This window comes from Ornithodoros turicata, chromosome 3 (genome assembly GCF_037126465.1).
Source record: "Ornithodoros turicata isolate Travis chromosome 3, ASM3712646v1, whole genome shotgun sequence".
In the NCBI taxonomy this organism is placed as follows: Eukaryota; Metazoa; Arthropoda; class Arachnida; order Ixodida; family Argasidae; genus Ornithodoros; species Ornithodoros turicata.
Genome location: NC_088203.1, coordinates 101,399,035 through 101,419,433, shown reverse-complemented (window position 1 = coordinate 101,419,433; position 20,399 = coordinate 101,399,035). Strand labels below are relative to the sequence as shown.

Genomic DNA, 20,399 nt, shown 5'->3' with positions numbered 1-20,399 from the left:
CAAACAAGGTGTATTCTTATAAAAACACCCTTTTTTATTCCACAAAGAGTGCAAAAAGTGCATTGCTAAAGGTGTAATATCGACATACACCACGTCTTATCCAATGTGGATCATTAAGGGTGTAAAGTGGGGTGTTGAAACAGGTGTTTTCCGTCGAATGCACCTTTTTTACACCCATTTGAATTGGGAGTATGGTGTTAAAAATGGTGTTTTATTTCGTGAGAGAAAAATTATGCTGGTTTCACAGCTCCGCTCAGCAAGTAATCACATTATAGACGATAACCTGAGTTAAAACACAATAATTGACAGGGAGGGATGTTAGAAATTTAGCTTATACCTTTGACTCGTTGCAAACGTGGGTGTTGATTGCAAAAACACATTCCCGCCACCGTTACAAACGTTTCCCGCCCCAACACATGTAACGAACGTGCCCCAACAAATTTTATTTCAGTATATGATGCATCCGACACGCCAATATAGGCTACTGAGGGTGCCCCAGGTCTCTTTATGCCTCTGCACTCACGTTGGTCCCACAGTGTTAACAAGCTGCTAACAAGCGAGGCATGCCTGCGACGCATTGCACTCCGGTTTAGGTTCAACGATGGAACCACGGCTGGAAGTCTACCGCGTTCGCGGTGCTGCTTGCCATAGAAGCAAGAACGTCGAACTGTATGTCTCGGCCAGTGGTGTCGGTATGCTGCCGTGGAAGCTCCTATTACACTATTTGCGAGGGAATATTTGCTAGCAAATAATTCCACCATAAAAGGTGTTTTCAATAGAATACTCCCATTTTAAGGGTGTTTTTGTTTTTAAACACCCATTATAACAGTGTTTTATTAGGAATACACTTAACTAAAGGGTGCATTAGAAAACACCCATCATTTGAGTGTAAAGGCAACACCAAAAAGGTGTGCGCCATGGGACAAGCCATTTACACCAAAAAAGTGTAAAAAAGTGTACTGTGCACGGCATCCTGGGATATGATGTCGTTCTGATAGCTCCACCTTCTATTAAGTATAACAACTTTTAGAGCTATACGTGATTCTCAGAATATCAGATAAGGCGCTCTCACCTCCGTTCTCATACCCCATGCACATACGTATACAGGGTGTTTCAGTTAAACTCCCGGGCTAACTAATTCGCGAACAGCTGCACTAATTGAAGAACTTTCTTTTTTACAAGTTTCTGTCCGATACCACCTACAAGCCGCACACCGTGTGAATGAGTGGGAGGCGCTCAATATTTAAATAAAAATTCAAATGAGTTTCGTGAAAGAACGGACCTTCTAAAGCAGGGCGCCGTCGGCATTAAAATGGGCAGTACCCCTTTTGGGAACTTCGGGGGACACCTTTTAGAAAAAAAATATGCCACCGAAGCTGGTCATTTGTTGAAGTAATTAATTGGTTTCGGCTTACATAACTTTGTCGCGACTGGCCGCGCTGAAGCGCAAAAAGACGCTCTTTCACTCCCTTATCCACCAATGAATTATGTCCTCACAAATGAATTACACCAATGAATGACGTCCTTTTGCGCTTCACCGCTACCAGCCGCGAAAAGATATGTAAACCGAAACCGATTAATTACTGCAACAAATGACCCGCTTCGGTGGCAGATTTTTCTCTAAAGGGTCTCCACTGAAGGTGCGAAAAGGGGTAATACCCATTTTAATGCCGACAGCGCCTTGCTTTCGAAGCATTTTTTTACGAAACGCATTTGAATTTATTTAAATAATGAGCGTCTCCCACTCATTCACGCGGAGAGATACTTGTAAAAAAGGAAGTTCGTCGATTGGAGCAACCGTTCGCGAATTATTTAGCCCGGGGATTTACATGAAACACCCGGTATAGTTACGGCTAATCAGGATAGTTTGTTACGCTTCACTGAAACTATGCATAGTGGACAGGAGCTTTGTAAAGCGCACACGGTGTTGTAACAGCAGTTGATGTGGATAGTATTAGCCGTAACCTGTGAACTAGTCCTTTTAAAAACAAAGATACTTCCAGTGCCGGGTAAATGGACTAAAAACAAAGACAACACAACCGGCGCACTAAGGTGCGTGTCTTGTGCTGACTGTAGCACATTTCTGCTTCGTTCTGTTTAGTCAATTTACCCAGCACTTTAGCTTAATCAGTTTAATCGCTTTTCAAGGAATAATATACCAATGTGCCCAATTTTAAAACGTCGTTTGATATAAACCATGTTTTGTGATGTGATTAAACTATGAACATAGTAATTAACAGTGTTATTGATTGAATTATTGGTGTGCTTGGAATTTCAACATTGAAGTATAGCATAGGTACATGTCTGACATGTTTTTCTTCACAGTGGTTGGATTGATTGTCCGCATCTATTGGCTGCTGTGAATTTCCGTGTCCCACCCAGAAGGGCCAGAAACAATATGTTCGTTTGTCTTTTTACTTTCAGTGATATGGCTCCATCTCGCGGATGCAATTTATCTCATATTGGTATACTTCTCCCATTTAGCGGTGCTAAAGAGCTTGTTAGTAATGAGCTATTCTCCTGATACTTGTGTTAACATTTGTGTTATGCGCTTCATACCTCTTCATACCTCACCAGTGTGCATTATCAGCAATGTGAAACCTGTTGGTGAGCACAAGAAAATAAAGGTATTATGTTGCTTCCAAAGCGTAAATGCGAGCATAGTACTCGCACATCGCGACTGCATGTAACAGAAATCTTTACTTGAATATGTTTCTAAATTCTGTGAAATCATACACTCGAAGGGGAAAAAAAAGTGGTAAATCGGGGTGTAATTGCAGCTTCTAGTCCCTTAGATCGCAAATAGCCCCATTTAAGTCCCTGACCCCAAATTTTACTTCCCAGCACAGCAAAAAGTTCCTGCAATTTGGCATAAACTTGCATCATTTACTCCCCAATGGGATTACGTATAATGATTGTGGCAATGGATCTCCTCCTTAAAAGGACTAAAATTACCCCTTCTATTCGTAGAGTGGTTTTATTATTATTATTATTATTATTATTATTATTACGTGTTAGCGCCGCGAAGCAACTGTGGCTATGAGCGGCGTACAGACGTGGACAGATGGAGAGAGGACAGCAGGAAGGAATGGGCGACAGGGAGGTTAGTATGCGTCCTGGGCCGACTTCAGGGGGAACTGTGCCGACATTCGTCTGGAAAGTCTTCGGAAAACCTCATACAGCACAGCCGGTAGTAGGATTCGAACCCACAACCTCCCAGTGTTCAGTACGATCTTGGCTACCGCAATGCCGCTGGTTTTTCTGAGAGCGTACCGTTGAACTCAAAGGATACTAAAATTTGCGGTGCACGTGCCAAACCTCCTAGTGCCCTTTCTTGAATTTCCAGTATTTTACCCCATTTACGTAACCCCTTACCCCTTGAACGTAAAACAGCATTTACGGATGGCCGACAAGGCCGCAAACTGCACTTAGCGTCCTCGAGATAGAGAGAGAGAGAGAAGAAACGGAGGAAAACGATCTCACCGCACGTGTGCACATAATCGTCGTTTTTCAGAACGAATCTGTCTCATAACCAATTTCAGGTGAAAGCTACACCCCCTGGGCTTAGGGACAAAGCTCAGGTCAAGAACGAAACGCCCAAACTGACCTATTGGTGTAACGAGATCTCTTTCGCGACAACGTACCCGCTGGAACAGGTTAATGGGGGCCCAAAAAAAGAGAGAGTTGCCGAACCCTTTCGTTTATCGCACCGTGGACAGTGGGAATTTTCTCTTTTTTTTTCTCGTCTCGTTGTCTAGTCGTGCTATATAAGCTGGACGGGAATGATGAAGTATTCAGTATCGACTCCTCCGTCGGAAAGCAACATGAACACCGTGAGTGTTCTCTGTATCTTAGACTGGGTTCTAGAAGGAACATCGTAGCCGTTACGAATGGAAAGCGCGAAGAAAAGGTTACTCTCCACAGGGTATAGATTTCACGGCAGCAATTGTTTCCCAAACTGTACTTAAGATGATGTTTGAAGACTTACTTCCGTCGGTGCCCGTTAATGTATTTTCCTGTATCTCAAGTATCAAGTTATTTAAAATTTTTGATGATTACTAGATTTATATTTGTCTATCACTGAGTCGATAGCAGGTTTAGTCGCTGGCTAGTTGTATTTACAACAGCCTTCACGCCAGCGAACTCCATCTTCTACTCGTTTAATGCATGTAGCCCCTAAGCAAGATTAGATTAAATATCCCACCGATTCTGCGGTATAGCATCGACGAGTTTCAGTAGATTGGAAGGTGTTTACGATAACGGTTCCGAAAACGGGATAAACCTAATTTCTTTGAAGTGGTTGACATCGTATGTTGCTTATCTCTGATTTGACAGCTTCCTCTAGCCTATCCTTTTCGTAGGCCCCCTAAAAACCCTTCTTTATTTTCCACGGGACTTTCCTCCTAGTTGGGGGGAGTTGAGCGAGCTCCAATGCTTTTGTAACCAGTATTGATTATCACAGCTACTATACGGCTTCACAACATTTATGGACGCCTTACTACACTAAACTATAACTAGAAATAACAAGAACGCATAACATACGGAAAATTTTTAAGCTTTTTTTTTTCTTCAGATTTCACTAACTTAGTTTACGTTTTACACACAGCTCGCCCTCGTCACCCTTCTGGCTACAGCCTACTCTGCCTACGCTGGCGCTGTCTACGGCGGCTACGGCGCTGGCCTTGGCTATGGAGCTGGTCTCGGCTATGGAGCTGGCCTTGGTTATGGAGCTGGTCTCGGCTACGGTGTAGCTCACGGTGTCGGCCTCGGCTATGGTGCTGGCCACGGTCTCGGCTACGGACACGGCGCCGTTGTCGCTGCTGCCCCAGCAGTTGCCAAGGTCGCCCACGTCTCCAGCGCCGTCACGTACCGCCACGACACCTACGCCCCAGTTGCTCACAAGGCTGTTGTAGCCGCCCCAGCTGTCGCTAAAGTTGCTGCCCCAGCTTACGGTGTTGGCTACGGCTACGGCGCCGGACTCGGCTACGGCGCTGGACTTGGCTACGGCGCTGGACTCGGCTACGGCGCTGGACTCGGCTACGGCCACGGTGCCGTCGTCGCCGCTGCCCCAGCTGTCGCCAAGGTCGGTGTTGGATACGCTGGTCTCGGATACGGTGCCGGTCTCGGATACGCTGGTTACGGCCACGGACTCCACGGCGGATATGGTTTGGGCTACGGCCACGGTCTCGGCTATGGCGGCGCTAAGGTTTACGGCTAAGAAGTTCGTTTGACGAGAGTGAGACGTAAGTGAATGCAGTCAGTTTTTTTCGTCTCACGACGAATGTGAGACGTGCTGTTCTTGAATATGAAATACCGTACGCTTTGTGTTTTCTTTGCAGTGGAAGCGCGTGTCTGTCGGTTTCATTAGCAGAACATCGAGAGAAGAATGCAACGTGAACCATCACCATTTCATCGAGCCGCAATGATGCGTGTGTGATATTCGAATGAATCCAAAAATAAATTATTTATTTTTATAACGCTCGGATACATGTTTCAAATTAAACGGGAGCGTCTGCTCAAGGCGTGCAAGCCTCGAAGAAACATTATAGAGCATGGGAACATCGCACGTGCGTTAAACGGAACTACAAATGCGCTAAAATCGATTATGATGATGGTAGTAGAAGGAAAAATATGGAGATGTGAGTACGCGCACCGCGGGACAATATCTAGCAGAGGAGAGAGAAAAAAAAGGAAAATAGACGTCTAAAAAGACGAGAGCTCTGCTATGCCCTTAAAGAAGGTGGTGGGAGTGAGCGCCGTGGACCCTGACGATGAATCGCAGGCCATTCGCCCAGCACTTTCACGACGTCAAAGGGTCGGCTAGCAAGACGGTCCAGGGATCTCTGAAGTTGCAAACGAGCAGTGTGAAACTGCACACATTCGAGAAGAATATGTTCCGAATCTTCACGCACACCACATGTTGAACACAACGACGACGATTGAGCGGTGTTGGTGGTGGTGGTGATGGTGAAAGGGCTTGCCGTTGTCGGCCTCACGTATGTGGGCAACGTCACGACTGACGCCCTGGGGAAATGTGCGTCCTGGGCCGACTTCTAGGGGAACTGTGCCGACTCCAGGGGAACGTGTGAGTCCTTGTTGTCCGAGGTTAGAGGTAGGACCTCTCAAGTGGTACAGGACAAGGGGAAAGTATAGTTGTGATACCGGTATCTGCATGGCCTTACTCACAACATAAAGAAGGTCGGTAAGAAGTTCAGCACGCATGTGGTTACCGCAGCCCATAAAAGTTTCTTGGATATGTCCTAGAACTAGCAAGAAAAATGAACCAGCTTCCCTTCCTCAACTGCTTGGGCCTCCGGCCAACCCAGCGCATCAGCTACGAGTTCTTCAAGCCCTCATCACCTTTTTTAGCAGCAACAGGGCTCCTGCGTGAACTCTGAACATTCATCATCATTCACCATCTTCTCCCCCCTCAAGCAATGGGATAGGGTGCCGCCTCAGCGGCGAAACATCCCACTACATCATCATTACTTATTTATTGCTATTGTTGAACGAGCTGAACAGGGCAGTTCATATAGAACAAAGTTTGTCGATTGCCAGGTCATGGTTGTTTATAAAATTCCGTTTTGTTGTGGTAAAATATACATGTGGCAAACGGAAAGATGTGTTAATACCATAGGTTACGAGAGCATTCAACCTCCCTCACTGGCCCTCCTGGCTTTTCATGTTGCTAGGTGTGGTTGCACACCATGATCCGATAGGACAAGTATTCAAGGACGTTACAGGAAAAAAGAATGAAAGGGAAATTTTCGAAGCGTATCAGATTGTAAAGTCTGGCATTGATAAACGTATCAGCTCTGCTTCGGTAGCTCTCAGAGATTAAACATTTGGACGTTAGTATGTGGTAATCAAATGAGGCATATGTCTTCTTTGATAAGTATGTCTTGTTAACGATAGGGAGCTCGTGTTTAAACATGTTGTGATTGCATGACGGGGCAAAGTATTTAAGCAGGCTTGTTTCTTGTTATTAAACTAGTTGGAAGTCAGCTGTTGTGTTCTCTGTGTGTGTGTGTGTGTGTGTGTGTGTGTGTCTGTGTGTGATATGTTCTGGCGCTGTTTCATCCACTGGACCTGTATATCTCTCAGGCTTCGACATATTATCTGATGTGATGTGATGTGAATAAAGAAAAAAATGGGGATGTTAGTTTCGACGAGGTCAAACTGGCTACCCCAGTGCACTTAATACAGAAAGTTCAAACCGATGATGAGATTATGAAAACACAAAGGGACATATTATCTGCTATAACCCAATACAGTCTTTGATTAAGATGAACATACTTGACCGTGATTTATATATATATATATATTTTTTTTTTTTTTTGATAGCACGCCGGCTTTCATGTGGCTGACCCTTCCTATTTATTTTAATAAACCTTCATATGTCCCCCCCACCCCCAATACACAAAGCGAGGTTTTTGCTAGCTCCTGAGTTGAAAACAATGGGGGTGAGAATTTCGAGTGCACTAGTATTTCACCCACGCGAGGTATATGCTTTGTGCGCAAGCACATGTGAAGCAGCGAAAGCGCAACAACAGCGAGAGAAAGGGCCAACGGGATCTTTCGCATGCAAACGCGGTCTTGTGAAATCAAGAATTCTCAGTTGTAAACTCAATGCGAGCATTGTACCTGGTGAACCACTTCTCCTTTCCCTCTCGCAAATGACCTTCGCTCTTCGACTCAACATGCGGCGGAGTGGAGTCGCACAAGTGACCAGTATTTGGGGCTGGCAGCTCTCTCGTCAAGCATATACCGCCGCTACATATTACCTTATCTTATCTGTCAATCATTCTACATTTTTGCGCAATAATATGTAGACGTCGATGTTGATGAAGGAAAATACTAGGAGAGGTTGAATAATGTGCAGAGCATGTTGGTTGGTTGGGCATCTTTGGGAAAGCAAGTCAAGTATTAAAATAACGAAGGGAGAGGAGACTGATAAAAGCACAACTTCACCACATAACATGCTCATAATCAATCGTCATTCAGAGTGATACCAGTGCCTTTTCTGATTTGTTGAAAATGCTAGTAACGCCCATCCGCGGCAATTGTTTTTCCAAATTTGCACAAACAGGCGTAAGGCTCGCTCTCTCCTCAAATCAGAAGCGATAACTGTACCATCTGGCGAAATGGTTGGCATGGAGCGTGTCCTAAAAAAACGACAAAAAAAAAGCATATACACTCTCAGAAATGAACTTCACCGCATAGCAGGCTCCTAGCCAACCATAATCTCGAATGATATAGTTATCTGATATGATTGGTTGAAAACGGGAGGCGTACGCCTTTTTTGTGACAATTATGAACAGCATAAGTGTCAGAAAAAAGGCGTACGCCTCCCGTTCTGAACAAATCAGGGCAGATAACGATATCATTCGAGATTACGTTTGGCTAAAGGCGTGCTATGTGGTGAAGTTCATTTTTAAGAGTGTAGAAACGGGAAAATGTAATGCTACGTATACAATATCTGGCCCATTGTTCAGCACGTGTGTATTTACTAGTACATTAGACGTAATCAAACAAGTGCAAGAGAGTGTTTTCACAAGTGAGTCGACCGGCACCTTTAAAAAAAATGGTATTAAGGCGATCCACAGTTCTGTCCACCATCCTTAGCCTAATAACGTAGAATGGTGCCATTCTAACAAAAAGAACGCTAAACACTAAACACTAAAAGCGCACACTGAGGAATTTGTGTTTCCTACACAGAAAGGATTGGGATAAGTGCCTACGTGCTGCGTTGTTCGCTTATAGAGGACTGCTTATCACTAAAGCACCGGTTTTACTGCGGAGAGGCTACCTCCAAAGGTAGCTATCTTGAAGATACACCAAAAGCCAGGGGACATCATGAGGAAAACTTACACACACTGGCTTGACGTAACAATGAAACAAAATGTAATATAACATTTCGATGCCTGTTCGGGCATCCTCATCAGAACCATCAGAAACAAGGTCATGACTAAGCGATAAGTAGAACACGGATGGCGTACCGTTTCTTGTTTCATTCTGATGATGAGGCCCGAACAGGCATCGAAACGTCATATTACATTTTGTTTCATTGTTACGTCAAGCCAGTGTGTGTAGGTTTTCTTCAGGTAGCTATCTTGCTTGATGACAATACACACGGTTTTACTGCGGCAGAGTTAGTGTGTGGTCGTGCCCTTCGCTCTCCAACAAGAGTGTTACGAGGGGTATTGGAGGAAACGGACGAGGCATCGACAGTAATACAATACATGCTAGTTTTATTTGAACGTATGAAACTCATGCTAGATGTTGTCAGAGAGAATATGAAAACAGCTCAAGTACGGTGAAAGCGTTGTTACGACAAAGATACCAAGTAACGTCAATTCAGTGCTGGAGACAAAGTTATCTCAGATAAACGTAAAAGGCGGTTCTTTGCACCGACATGATCCCGCAGTGAAAGTTTCACAGCGAAGAGAGTAATAGAAGCGGAGAAAATGGGCACCGCGAACACAGAAACTGATACGGCTCTGACATCACAGCCCTCGCCGCCGCCAGTGAGGCAGCGCACGAGAAGTTACGTGCTTACGGCTACCAATGGGAATGGACGCAGCTCCGAGCTCTGTGACGTCTGCGCTTCGGCCAGGGTTGTGTTTGTGCTTTTCCTCGGTATTCTGGCATGCAGTAAAACGCGTCCATGATGTAAGGAAACACATGTATGAAAGTGTCCCAACTCCTTTAATTTTGAAAACCGTTAGACAAAACAAACTTCAGGATCACTGGGAGGGTCCTGTAGTTCTGTGGAAGTTTTACATAAGATTTCAGACACCAACTACGCAGTTCAATTTGGGGGGGAAACGAAAACGTGTACAGATCAATTATGTTAACCTGATGAAGCCGTACGCATAGAACGGCAATGCATAGTGAATCTTGCTGTTAACGTGCCGAGAGAGATGTCCTTGTCTGTCTAGTGAAATAATAGCATCTGCGTGCAAATCAACTGAACAATCCAACAAGGAACTGGAGTACTTAAAGCAAATAATTCAAGAGTATGGGGACTGGATTCGCTTCAGTATTAGTCTCCCTTGCTGTTGTGCTCAGTATTCATGTGCTCATTGTCCGTGTGCTGACTGCTCCAGTGCTGATTTCCCCAGAAGCTTTTTTTTTTTCAATAAACATACCCGCCCCCCATCCCCCCTCACGATGCACCTCTCTGCACACAGGCTCCGCTGCTCTTTCAACTGTTTCTCTGTTTCTTCTATCTTGAACCCAGCGCCTGACCTTCGCGGGTATTCCTGGACGGAACTGTTCCACGCAAAAGCACTCTAGAACCTTCTCCTTTACGTCATAAGCGTTTTCAGTTTTCTCGTTCATGAGACGGAAGTTTATGTAGCTATCCGACATTATTATCACTCCAATGATTTTCTTCCAATCAGCATTTTCTGCACGGCTATACTCAACAACATACGAGTGTCACGCAGCAAGGAATGGACTCTTGTCGTGTCATGAGATTTCCTGGCCTTTACGTTGTGGCGCTCTAGACATACCACCGTGTTGACAGCCATATTTTGGTGTCGCATCTAAACAGTACACGGATTCTATAGTACTCTGCTGATGATAGTGTTCTTCACTAAACACAATGCAGACAATGCGATCATTTGCTGTCACATCAGTGTAGTGTGCTTCCTTACAGTCTTACCGTTCTTTGTCTTTGGCAGTTTTTGTTTTCACTTAGATGTAAGAAGGCATGCGGTAGAGGGAAGCTAATCGAGAAGAGGAAGCAGCAAGGCATCATCCACTTAGCAACAAGACGGAAGAAAGTACTAAGCACTAAAGTACAAAGTGCAACGCAATCAAGTTCTTAAGTTCTTAAAAGTTCTTAAGAGGTTCAAAAAGGCGTGCTAAAGCTGGGATGCATATGCACGGAGATCCGCAAGATTTTCATTATGAAACAAGCACGAACAGCAGTAATCTTCGCGTTCTTCATCAGGGCTATCATTATAGTAGTTGAAGGCACCCCAATGGATGCATGCTTTGACTGTTCTTCACTGTTTTTCATTGCATATACCATAATAAAGTTTCTTAATACGTATGCCTGGACGGCGGTTTCTGAACGCGTTCCAGCATTTGCGCGTTCACTTCTCTGTGTAATACAGCAACAAGTTTAATGCTGAAACATTCATGCTGTTTCCTTAGCGACGGCGAATGAGCAGTATCAAAGATATACAGGTACACTCTAAAAACAGAACTTCACCGCATAGCACGTAGTGCGCCAATCACTGCCGCGAACGATACGGTTATCGATTTTCATTCAAGGAGAGAGGGAGGCGTACGCCTTTTTGTGGCAATTACCATATATCCAAATTGCCACAAAAAGGCGTACTCGCCCATCTCTCCTCGAATCAGAAGCGATAACCCTATCATTCGTGGCAATGGTTGGCGCACAGCGTGCTATGCTGAAGCTGTGTGCTTTTGTGAAGCTGTGTTTTTAGAGTGTATATATGTAGAGGTACAAAGGGTCTCTTTATACAAAGGTATAAAGAGAGCAAAGCAGGAATGAGAACTGTTGCAGAACAGTGCGGGTTGTTACGACTCGCTTGATTTCGCCATGCCACGTGAACCCGTTCCCACATTCTGCAGCGCAACATTTAGGGAAAGCGGGTCACGAGCGGATAACCAACCTATTCATCCCGTCGGCCAGCCGGACCTTGGAGGCTCCAACAATAACGGGGTAGCATCGTGACCTACAGACTCAGGACACGACGCCACGAAACAACGAAAGTTTGGCCCCATTCCCAGACACTATTTGGACCGGAGCTGACGTCTAAACTTGTATACAATCAGCTACTGTGACATCAGTTTCCGGACTGTAAGATATTTAAGCGCGGGATCCAGAGGACCCGACACATTCTGCTGTCATCTTTGCCTCAACATGTGATTAAACGTTGTTTTGTTACCCGAGACGTTCTTCTGCCTGGTTCCCTGCCTGCACGCTACCATTTGGACCTTCGGTTGCAACAACTGGTTGGCAGCGGTCGGATCGACTTCGTCGGATCATGACTTCTGGTTTGGGTGAGTGTTTGGTTCTTTCCATTCGTCTGCCAGACTGTTAGCTATATAGGACTGTGTGGAATTTTAGCTGCGGTTGGAGATTGTTGATTCCTTTGAAGCTTAGTGATACTTGAGGAAAACAATACAGTGCAGAGTGTAGCCGACTCAATGAACGTGATGGATCTAAACAAGTTGCGAGTGCCAGATCTGTTAGCTATGTGCGAGGAAATGGGCATAAGCGTAGGAAAGGCAAAAAGAAAACCCCATATTATAGAACTCATCCGTGAGACAGATGCAGAGGACAGTGAGCTTCTAGAATGTTGGGAGTTGATTGTGGAAAGGCGGGAGCGGGAACGGGAGGCAGAACAGAACGAACGGGAAGAGAGACTAAGGGCAGAAAAAAACGAACGGGAAGAAAGACAAAGGGCAGAAGACAAACAAAGGGCACATGAACTAGAAGTAAAGAGGCTTGAGCTAGAAATGAAGAGACTCGAAGCTGAGAGTGCCAGTCGTGTTCACACCCCGTCTAGTGAGACAGGGGCAGAAAAATTCAAGATGAAAGACCTCATGCAGCCTTTCAAGTTAGGAGAGGATATAGGTCTATTCCTCGTAAATTTCGAGAGGACATGTGAAAAAGTCGGATTTTCACGCGAGTCTTGGTCGCAAAAGTTGTTAACGCTCCTCCCGTGTGAGGCAGCCGATGTTATTGCTCGACTAAGCAAACGGGACGCGGAAGACTATGAGAAAGTGAAAACCGCGCTCCTCAAAAAGTACCGGTTATCAACGGAGGCCTTCAGACAACGATTCCGTAACGCGTCTAAAAAGGTAAACGAATCCTTCCCTGAGTTTGCGTACAATATGAAAGCTAATCTAGTGGAATGGCTGAAAAGCGCCGAGGCTTATGGGGACCACGGAAAGGTCATAGAATGCGTCGCGCTAGAGCAGTTTTTTCGTTGTCTTTCTGAACCAGCGAAGTTCTGGATTCAGGATAGGTTAGAGGAACTTGATATTCAAAAAGCCGCAGAGCTGGCAGAAGAGTACACGACGAGAAGGGGTTTAAGAGAGAACCAAAGCAGTCGACCCAAAAACGGTAGGGAGTACAAAGGGGAACACTTCAAGAAAGTGGAACGGCTTAAAGACGAGACACGGGGGACGCTAAACAAAGAGGAAAGCATCCTCGACGTAGCGACCCAAAAAGGGGAAAATGTAGACAAACCAAAGCCGGAAAGTGACAGGATATTTGAAGCTAGGAAACCCAGGGTGTGCTACGACTGCAACGAACCGGGTCATTATGCAGCCAATTGTCCAAACGAAGTCGCGTTTGCGTATGTCAGTGGTAGCGCCCAAGATGGGAAATTATTAGAACCGTACGTGCGAAGAATGATTGTGAACGGCCGGCCATGCGAGATCCTTCGTGATTCTGCAGCGACTGTAGACATGGTCCATCCGGATTATGTGAAGGCAGCGGACTACACAGGCCGAAGCGCTAACATAAAGCAAGTGGCAGAAAAGCGCAGCGTACGACTCCCTCTTGCAAAGGTAAAGATAGAAGGCCCGTTTGGCGAGCTAGTCACTGAAGCGGTCGTGTCAGTCAACCTTCCGCAACATTACAGATACCTCTTTTCTAACAAGTCAGACCAAATATTAAGGAAACGAGGGCAGTGTTTTTCGAAGGCGATGAGCGAGGCGCTACAACATTCGAAACCGAGGCGACGGAGGACGATATCGAAATATCGCAATGATCAACGTGCTTCATGCGACTTGGCGACATCGCAAAATATAGAAAGGTTGGGTGTCGTGAACGACGCGAGCGGCGGCACGACGGATATGGTGAAAACTGAACAGACGTTACTTCGTGAAAGAAGAAATGACGCAACACACGCAAGGCGGAGCGCGAACACTGTACCTTCCTCAACTTATCAAGGTGTTGTCTCTAGTCTCCACAGTGTAGATAGAGAATCGTTGATATCAGAGCAGATGAGTGACCCCTCCCTCAAAAATTGGCGCAATGGCGCTAGCGACGGGTTAGCCGCGGAAAACATTCCGTTTTACGTAAAATCCGGCCTGCTCTACAGGCGCTTTCAAGGCAGAAAGGGGAAGACAATTGACCAGCTGGTTGTCCCGCAAAAGTATCGAGCTGAGCAGCTACATTTAGCTCACTGTGGCCCTAACGCAGGGCATCTTGGGGTACGTAGGACAAAGCTACGTCTGACACAAGGATATTACTGGCCAGGATGTTTGGAAGACGTTGACATATACGTCAGGTCATGTAGCACTTGCCAGTAAATAGGACAGCTAAGAGAAAACGGAAACGCAGACGGGCTCAGTCGCTGTTTTAGTTTCACAGATGAGTCCTTGTATGCTTCCAAAATTTGTAAATATGCAAATGTATATAATCGTATGAATTTTCGCATATGACAGAATGGCATGAATAACTGTGTGAGAAACATGCTTCATTTTGTAGTTTGGCTGCACATCCCACTGAAGGGACTCATTAACGATTCTGGGATTTGCGGGGTTTTATAGGGCGAGTACTGCCATATATCAATGAAGTCTGGTATACGACAGGAAGAACCGGCACTCGTCTGTGCTAGGGTTATGTTTTGATGAATGTTTGTCTTGTCGTTGTACTTCCTTTTGTTTGCTTCGTGTTTGTTTGAAAGACAGTGAAGGGCAGCCGCAGCAAAGATAACTCATCGGAGATGGCCAGCTTGTGCGAGCTGCTGGACAAGGCCACTGCAGGAAACAGAATACTCCAGAGAACTTACTCATCGACTCAGCGGAGCAGCGACAGGAACTGCACCTCTAGCGATGACCAGCCCGGCGGCGGAGATGCTGTTACGACTCGCTTGATTTCGCCATGCCACGTGAACCCGTTCCCACATTCTGCAGCGCAACATTTAGGGAAAGCGGGTCACGAGCGGATAACCAACCTATTCATCCCGTCGGCCAGCCGGACCTTGGAGGCTCCAACAATAACGGGGTAGCATCGTGACCTACAGACTCAGGACACGACGCCACGAAACAACGAAAGTTTGGCCCCATTCCCAGACACTATTTGGACCGGAGCTGACGTCTAAACTTGTATACAATCAGCTACTGTGACATCAGTTTCCGGACTGTAAGATATTTAAGCGCGGGATCCAGAGGACCCGACACATTCTGCTGTCATCTTTGCCTCAACATGTGATTAAACGTTGTTTTGTTACCCGAGACGTTCTTCTGCCTGGTTCCCTGCCTGCACGCTACCATTTGGACCTTCGGTTGCAACAGGGTGCAGACTTCTTCAAAAGCGCTTGAAGATGTTTCGGAACGAATGCATGACAGTCAACAAATCCCCTAGTGCAGGAAACGGTTTCGTGTTAGCCAAATCCGGAGGAATGCTATTAGCCTCACAAGGTCGCCACCACGTCGCCTCAGCGACCGAGTTTCGCAGGAAACAATCGGATATTTCAGAAGCGATCTTCGATAGCTAGCCGTACGTTTTTTTTTTACAGACAAGGAGATGCAAACAGTGGAGGCCCTCCTTCAAGTGAGCTATGAATGCTCCTCGTTACAACAAATAACGCTCAGGCGGCCGACAGAAATGATGGTACGGCTCGCGTCAATGTTAACTTGAACACCGCTTCAGTCTGCGAAGCGGGAAGAGAGTCACCCTGGCAGCGACTAGTGGAAAACAACGCCTTCATAACCAGGGTTACCTCTCTAACTGTAAATAGATTATCAATACACCCTCCAGCAGGCCGGAATGATGTTCAAGTTCACTCTCATGCGAGCTGCACCTCTTTTTTTTTTCTTTCTTTTTTGGTACATAATGCATCTCTACGACGTAGACGATGCGCCAGAAACAGGTAGTGCATTAGAGGCAGTAACACTACCGGTTCTCATAAAATCTCCCAGGTGTTTCAAGACGTGCTGACGCTTTCGGAGCCAATGTTTAAAACGAGTACCACGCAACGACAGATACGACGCTTGAAAGGTGTTTTGATCATCAAACCTGATAGCCACTTCATTAAAGCGATAGAAAAGTATACATGTTCAGAGGGTGACGATCTAGTCGACTTCCGATAATACACCAAGTTCATTTATGTGTTTGTAACAGGTCTGCGAAGTCCCCCTTCAAATCCGCTATGGGTATGTACAACAACTGAGATGTGAATTAGGTGACGCTGCGTACTTTGTTCCGTAGCTTAACAGCAATAACAAGCATATGTTGTTGATGATGATGATGACGATTATGATGATGATATGGGCCCGTTTAACTGCTGCAGTATGGCACCCTACACTCTTAAAAATGAACTTCACCGCATAGCACGCTCCTAGCCAACCATAATCTCGAATGATATCGTTATCTGCCCTGATTTGTTGAAAACGGGAGGCGTACGCCTTTTTTGTGACACTTATGCTGTTCATAATTGTCACAAAAAAGGCGTACGCCTACCGTTTTCAACAAATCAGGGCAGATAACGATATCATTCGAGATTATGGTTGGCTAGGAGCGTGCTATGCGGTGAAGTTCATTTTTAAGAGTGTACCGCGTTGCACTTGAGAGATTAGCTTAACAAATGACTGATACATGATCAGTAAAACAACACCTACTTACAACATTCTAGGGCAGCAGAAAATCTATTTGATTTCTTTGGTCGAATGAATGTGAATTCAACTTAGTTTTTGGAGTAACGATGTCGAAATATTTGTTTCCACTGCCCTCGACAAAAAAGTTACAACATTAGTTTTGCACCAATATGGCGTATGACAAGTCACATATAGCATTCTTGTCCATTGCATTAGTGTCGTGGGCAAATATATGGCACTGAATTTCTCAGCCAAGGCGGCAGATCAATAGTATATTATCGCACTGCGCAGGAGGTAGAGTAATAATATCCGCGTTCTTTATAGTTATCTTGCTATCTAGCTATCCAAACTAGTTCGCAAAAACGTGCAAAACGACATGCAAAGCGACGAAACATCACGTGCCCTTGACATACTGGTTATTATCACTTATACCATAACTGCGTTTAATAACAGGCAATAGCAAGTGAACGATATGTGCCCAGGGCTAGACACCAAAGCAGTACAGAACGCCCATGCTGACCTGTTGCCCCAACTGGATCTCTCCACAATGTCTCGCCTTGAGCGGTTAATGGGCCCGAAGAGTTGCCAAACCCTTTCCGTTTTTGCTCGTGATGTGAGCGAACAAAGAAGAAAGGATTTTTTTTTTCTTTTTCTTGGGGCTTTTCGTAACTATATAAGCTGGATGGGAGGGGTGAAGTTTCCAGTATCGACTTCTTCGTCGGAACACCAACCATCATGAACGCAGTGAGTTTTCTGTGTGTCTTAGAAGGAAAGGTGGACACTATGGATACTCGTCGGCCGCGGTTTTCCGGAACGACCCTTTTAGGCTCCTTCGGAAAACGTTGAGGAAGAGCTATCGGCATAGAGGGCCTCTTGAAAGAAAGCGCGCTGTGTTTCATTTGACCGAATGAGTTTCACTTTCAAAATTTTTCCAAGTTTGAGGTATTCATTTTGCGTACGAAATTCCTTCTAAGTAAGTCAGTTTGTCACTGGACGAATCTGAGTGGGTTCGTAACTGCTTTTTGTGTTCGACATCGACACCCACGCTCCGGTATGCTGGAAGAAAGAAAATATTGTACGCAAGGAGCAACATAGAGACTATCTCCCAATGTCGAGGAAGTTCAGTGGCCGTTTATTTATTTGCAGCCATGTTGACGGGCATCTTGACTGTTTCCTATTTACTCTTTCATGTTTGCTTATCCCAAATCACGTTTTCCCTGCAGCTCACCCTCGTCACTCTTTTGGCTACTGCCTACTCCGCCTACGCTGGCGCCGTCTATGGCGGTCTCGGCTATGGTGCCGGCTACGGATACGGAGCTGGCCTCGGCTACGGCTATGGACACGGTGTCGCCGTCGCAGCTGCCCCAGTTGCTGTTGCCCACAGGGCCGTTGTTGCTGCCCCTGCTGTCGCTAAGGTCGCTGCCCCAGCTTATGGCCTCGGCTACGGTTATGGAGCTGGTCTCGGCTACGGCCACGGAGCCGTCGTCGCCGCTGCCCCAGTTGTTGCCGCCCCAGCTGTCGCCAAGGTCGGCCTCGGCTATGGTGCTGGTCTCGGCTACGGTTATGGCGCTGGTCTTGGCTATGGCTACGGTGCTGGTCTCGGCTATGGCCACAGAGCCGTCGTCGCCGCTGCCCCAGTTGCCGTTGCGCACAAGGCTGTCGTAGCTGCCCCAGCTGTCGCTAAGGTCGGACTCGGCTACGGTGGTCTCGGTTACGGTGCCGGTCTCGGTTATGGTGCCGGTCTCGGCTACGCTGGCTACGGTCAAGGTCTCGGCTACGGCCACGGTGTCTACGGCCATGGTCTTGGCTATGGAGCCGCTAAGGTCTACGGCTAAGCATATGTGTGTCAATAGAATGGAAGGTACGTGCAGCTGCCAATTATTTCATTGCATGAAAGGCGACATGGTTGTACCTTTACAGTGCACCATCATTGTCCCAGAACGACACTCACATAGCCACGTCGACTTATTTCTAGTGTGGCCATTCAACATGGGTTACTGAGTGCAGTACACGGCGTTGAGACCACGAATTCGTAATGGTGTAAAATCTGCAAAGTGCTACGTTTGCCATGCCTTTCTACACCTGCACAAAACGTGTAGTTGCAAGTTGATATCTGGCGTAACAAATATATATTTTGTCTTTACAGTGTAGATGTTGTGGCCAGCAGAGCATCAACAAAGGATCATCTGCCATTACTTTCTACATGAGAAAGTGCTCGTGAATAGAACACAACGTGAAAATAAATTATTTATGTTTTCAAGGCGACCTATGTGTTATTTCTGTTAGATAGTCTGTTTGGGGATATGGTACTAGACGTGTCATGTAATCAGCCGTATAGGCTGACTACTTTATATTACAAAGCTATAATAACGGGATAATATCTGTCTGAAACCAATGTAGTATCACAAAATGAAGCGCTGCATCTTAAAGAACACTAAAACACAAACAAAAAATAGTATCGCAGAAAGTTTTCAAAATATACGACACGATGGCGAGTAAGAGAGACGCGTTCTACCTCACGCAATTTTCGGTACCATAAGCAACCATAGTACCCGTCCAGACTGTGATCGCCTCTTAAAACAATTAAAGGTACCGTAAAGGTACAGTACGTAAAGGTACAGGTACAAGTGCAGTTTATGTAGACAACAGCTTGTTGTTTTTAAACCCAGCGTAACAGGTTACAAATGTGACAGTGAATACTTAATAACTTTAACATGTAAGCGAAATTGTGATAAAACGGCTCCGCGTGACGTCTGATGGGTAATAATGGCAAATTCGTCCAGCAGCCTGGTCGCGCCAGTCCGACCTTCATGTCTAATAAACGTTAATATCCGTTTCCAAATAAGCTCAAGAACACGTCATTCATCGGTGGATGATGGAGTGGAAGAGAGTCCTTTTGCGCTTCACAGCGACCAAAATAAAGAAAACCTAAACCAATTAATTACTGCAACAAATTACCCGATTTTTCTCCGAAAGGTGTCCACTGAAGGTCCCAAAAGGGGCAGCACCCGTTTTAATGCCGACTGCGCCCTGCTTTAGAAGTTACGTCTTTCACGAAACTCATTTGAATTTTTATTTAAATAATGAGCGCCTCCCACTCGTTCACACGGTGCGCAGCTTGTAGGTAGTATCAGACAGACGCTTGTAAAAAAAGGGAAGTTGTTCGATTCGCGCACCCGTTCGCGAAGTTGACCCGGGGGGGATATATTTATTAGACGAAAGGGAAAAAAAACGGGGGAAAGGTCACCCAAACGGGACGTCGGCTTGCTATTCCGCAACAAAAAGAAAATGAATGAAGATGACGAAAGAAGAATGAAATAAATAAAAAAGAAAAGAAGAAGAATGAAGATGAAGGAAGAAGAATAAAATAAATAAAAAAGAAAAGAAGAAGAATGAAGATGAAGAAAGAAGAATAAAATAAATAAAAAAGAAAAGAAGAAGAATGAAGATGAAGAAAGAAGAATAAAATCAATAAAAAAGAAAAGAACTGGGAAGTAAGGGATTGACCAACAAACGCTGAAAGAAGGATGAGACAGATTAAAGAAAAAGATGACAAAAGAAAAGATGATTGACCCGGGGATTTAACTGAAAGACCCTATGTATCATTCTGTTGCATTCCTGTAACGTGGCTCTGTGCTTCTGTCCTCTCTCTAGCATCAAAGAGGCTTTCCAGCGTTCGTATGCGACCAGAGAAAAAATATTTTGGAAAAAAACAAACAAAATGAGGCTGCCATCAATGTCGACCAGCCTCCCGCACAGTCTCGGCATCCATGCACCTGTATGTACTCACACAGAGACCGTCA

General features: G+C 45.5%; 2 protein-coding genes across 4 annotated transcripts in view; one reads left to right on the top strand and one right to left on the bottom strand.

Moving 5' to 3' along the window:
- Positions 1-20,399, bottom strand: part of LOC135389010 (cell adhesion molecule 4-like) — a 596,648-nt gene that overhangs the window by 447,169 nt on the left and 129,080 nt on the right. The gene's annotated exons all lie outside the window — the stretch shown is intronic.
- LOC135389772 (fibroin heavy chain-like) lies at positions 3,786-5,471 on the top strand. The gene is made up of 3 exons (XM_064619803.1): positions 3,786-3,833; positions 4,607-5,243; positions 5,340-5,471. Exons 1-2 carry the CDS (start codon positions 3,786-3,788, stop codon positions 5,216-5,218), a joined length of 660 nt encoding a protein of 219 aa, XP_064475873.1. The 3' UTR covers positions 5,219-5,243; positions 5,340-5,471.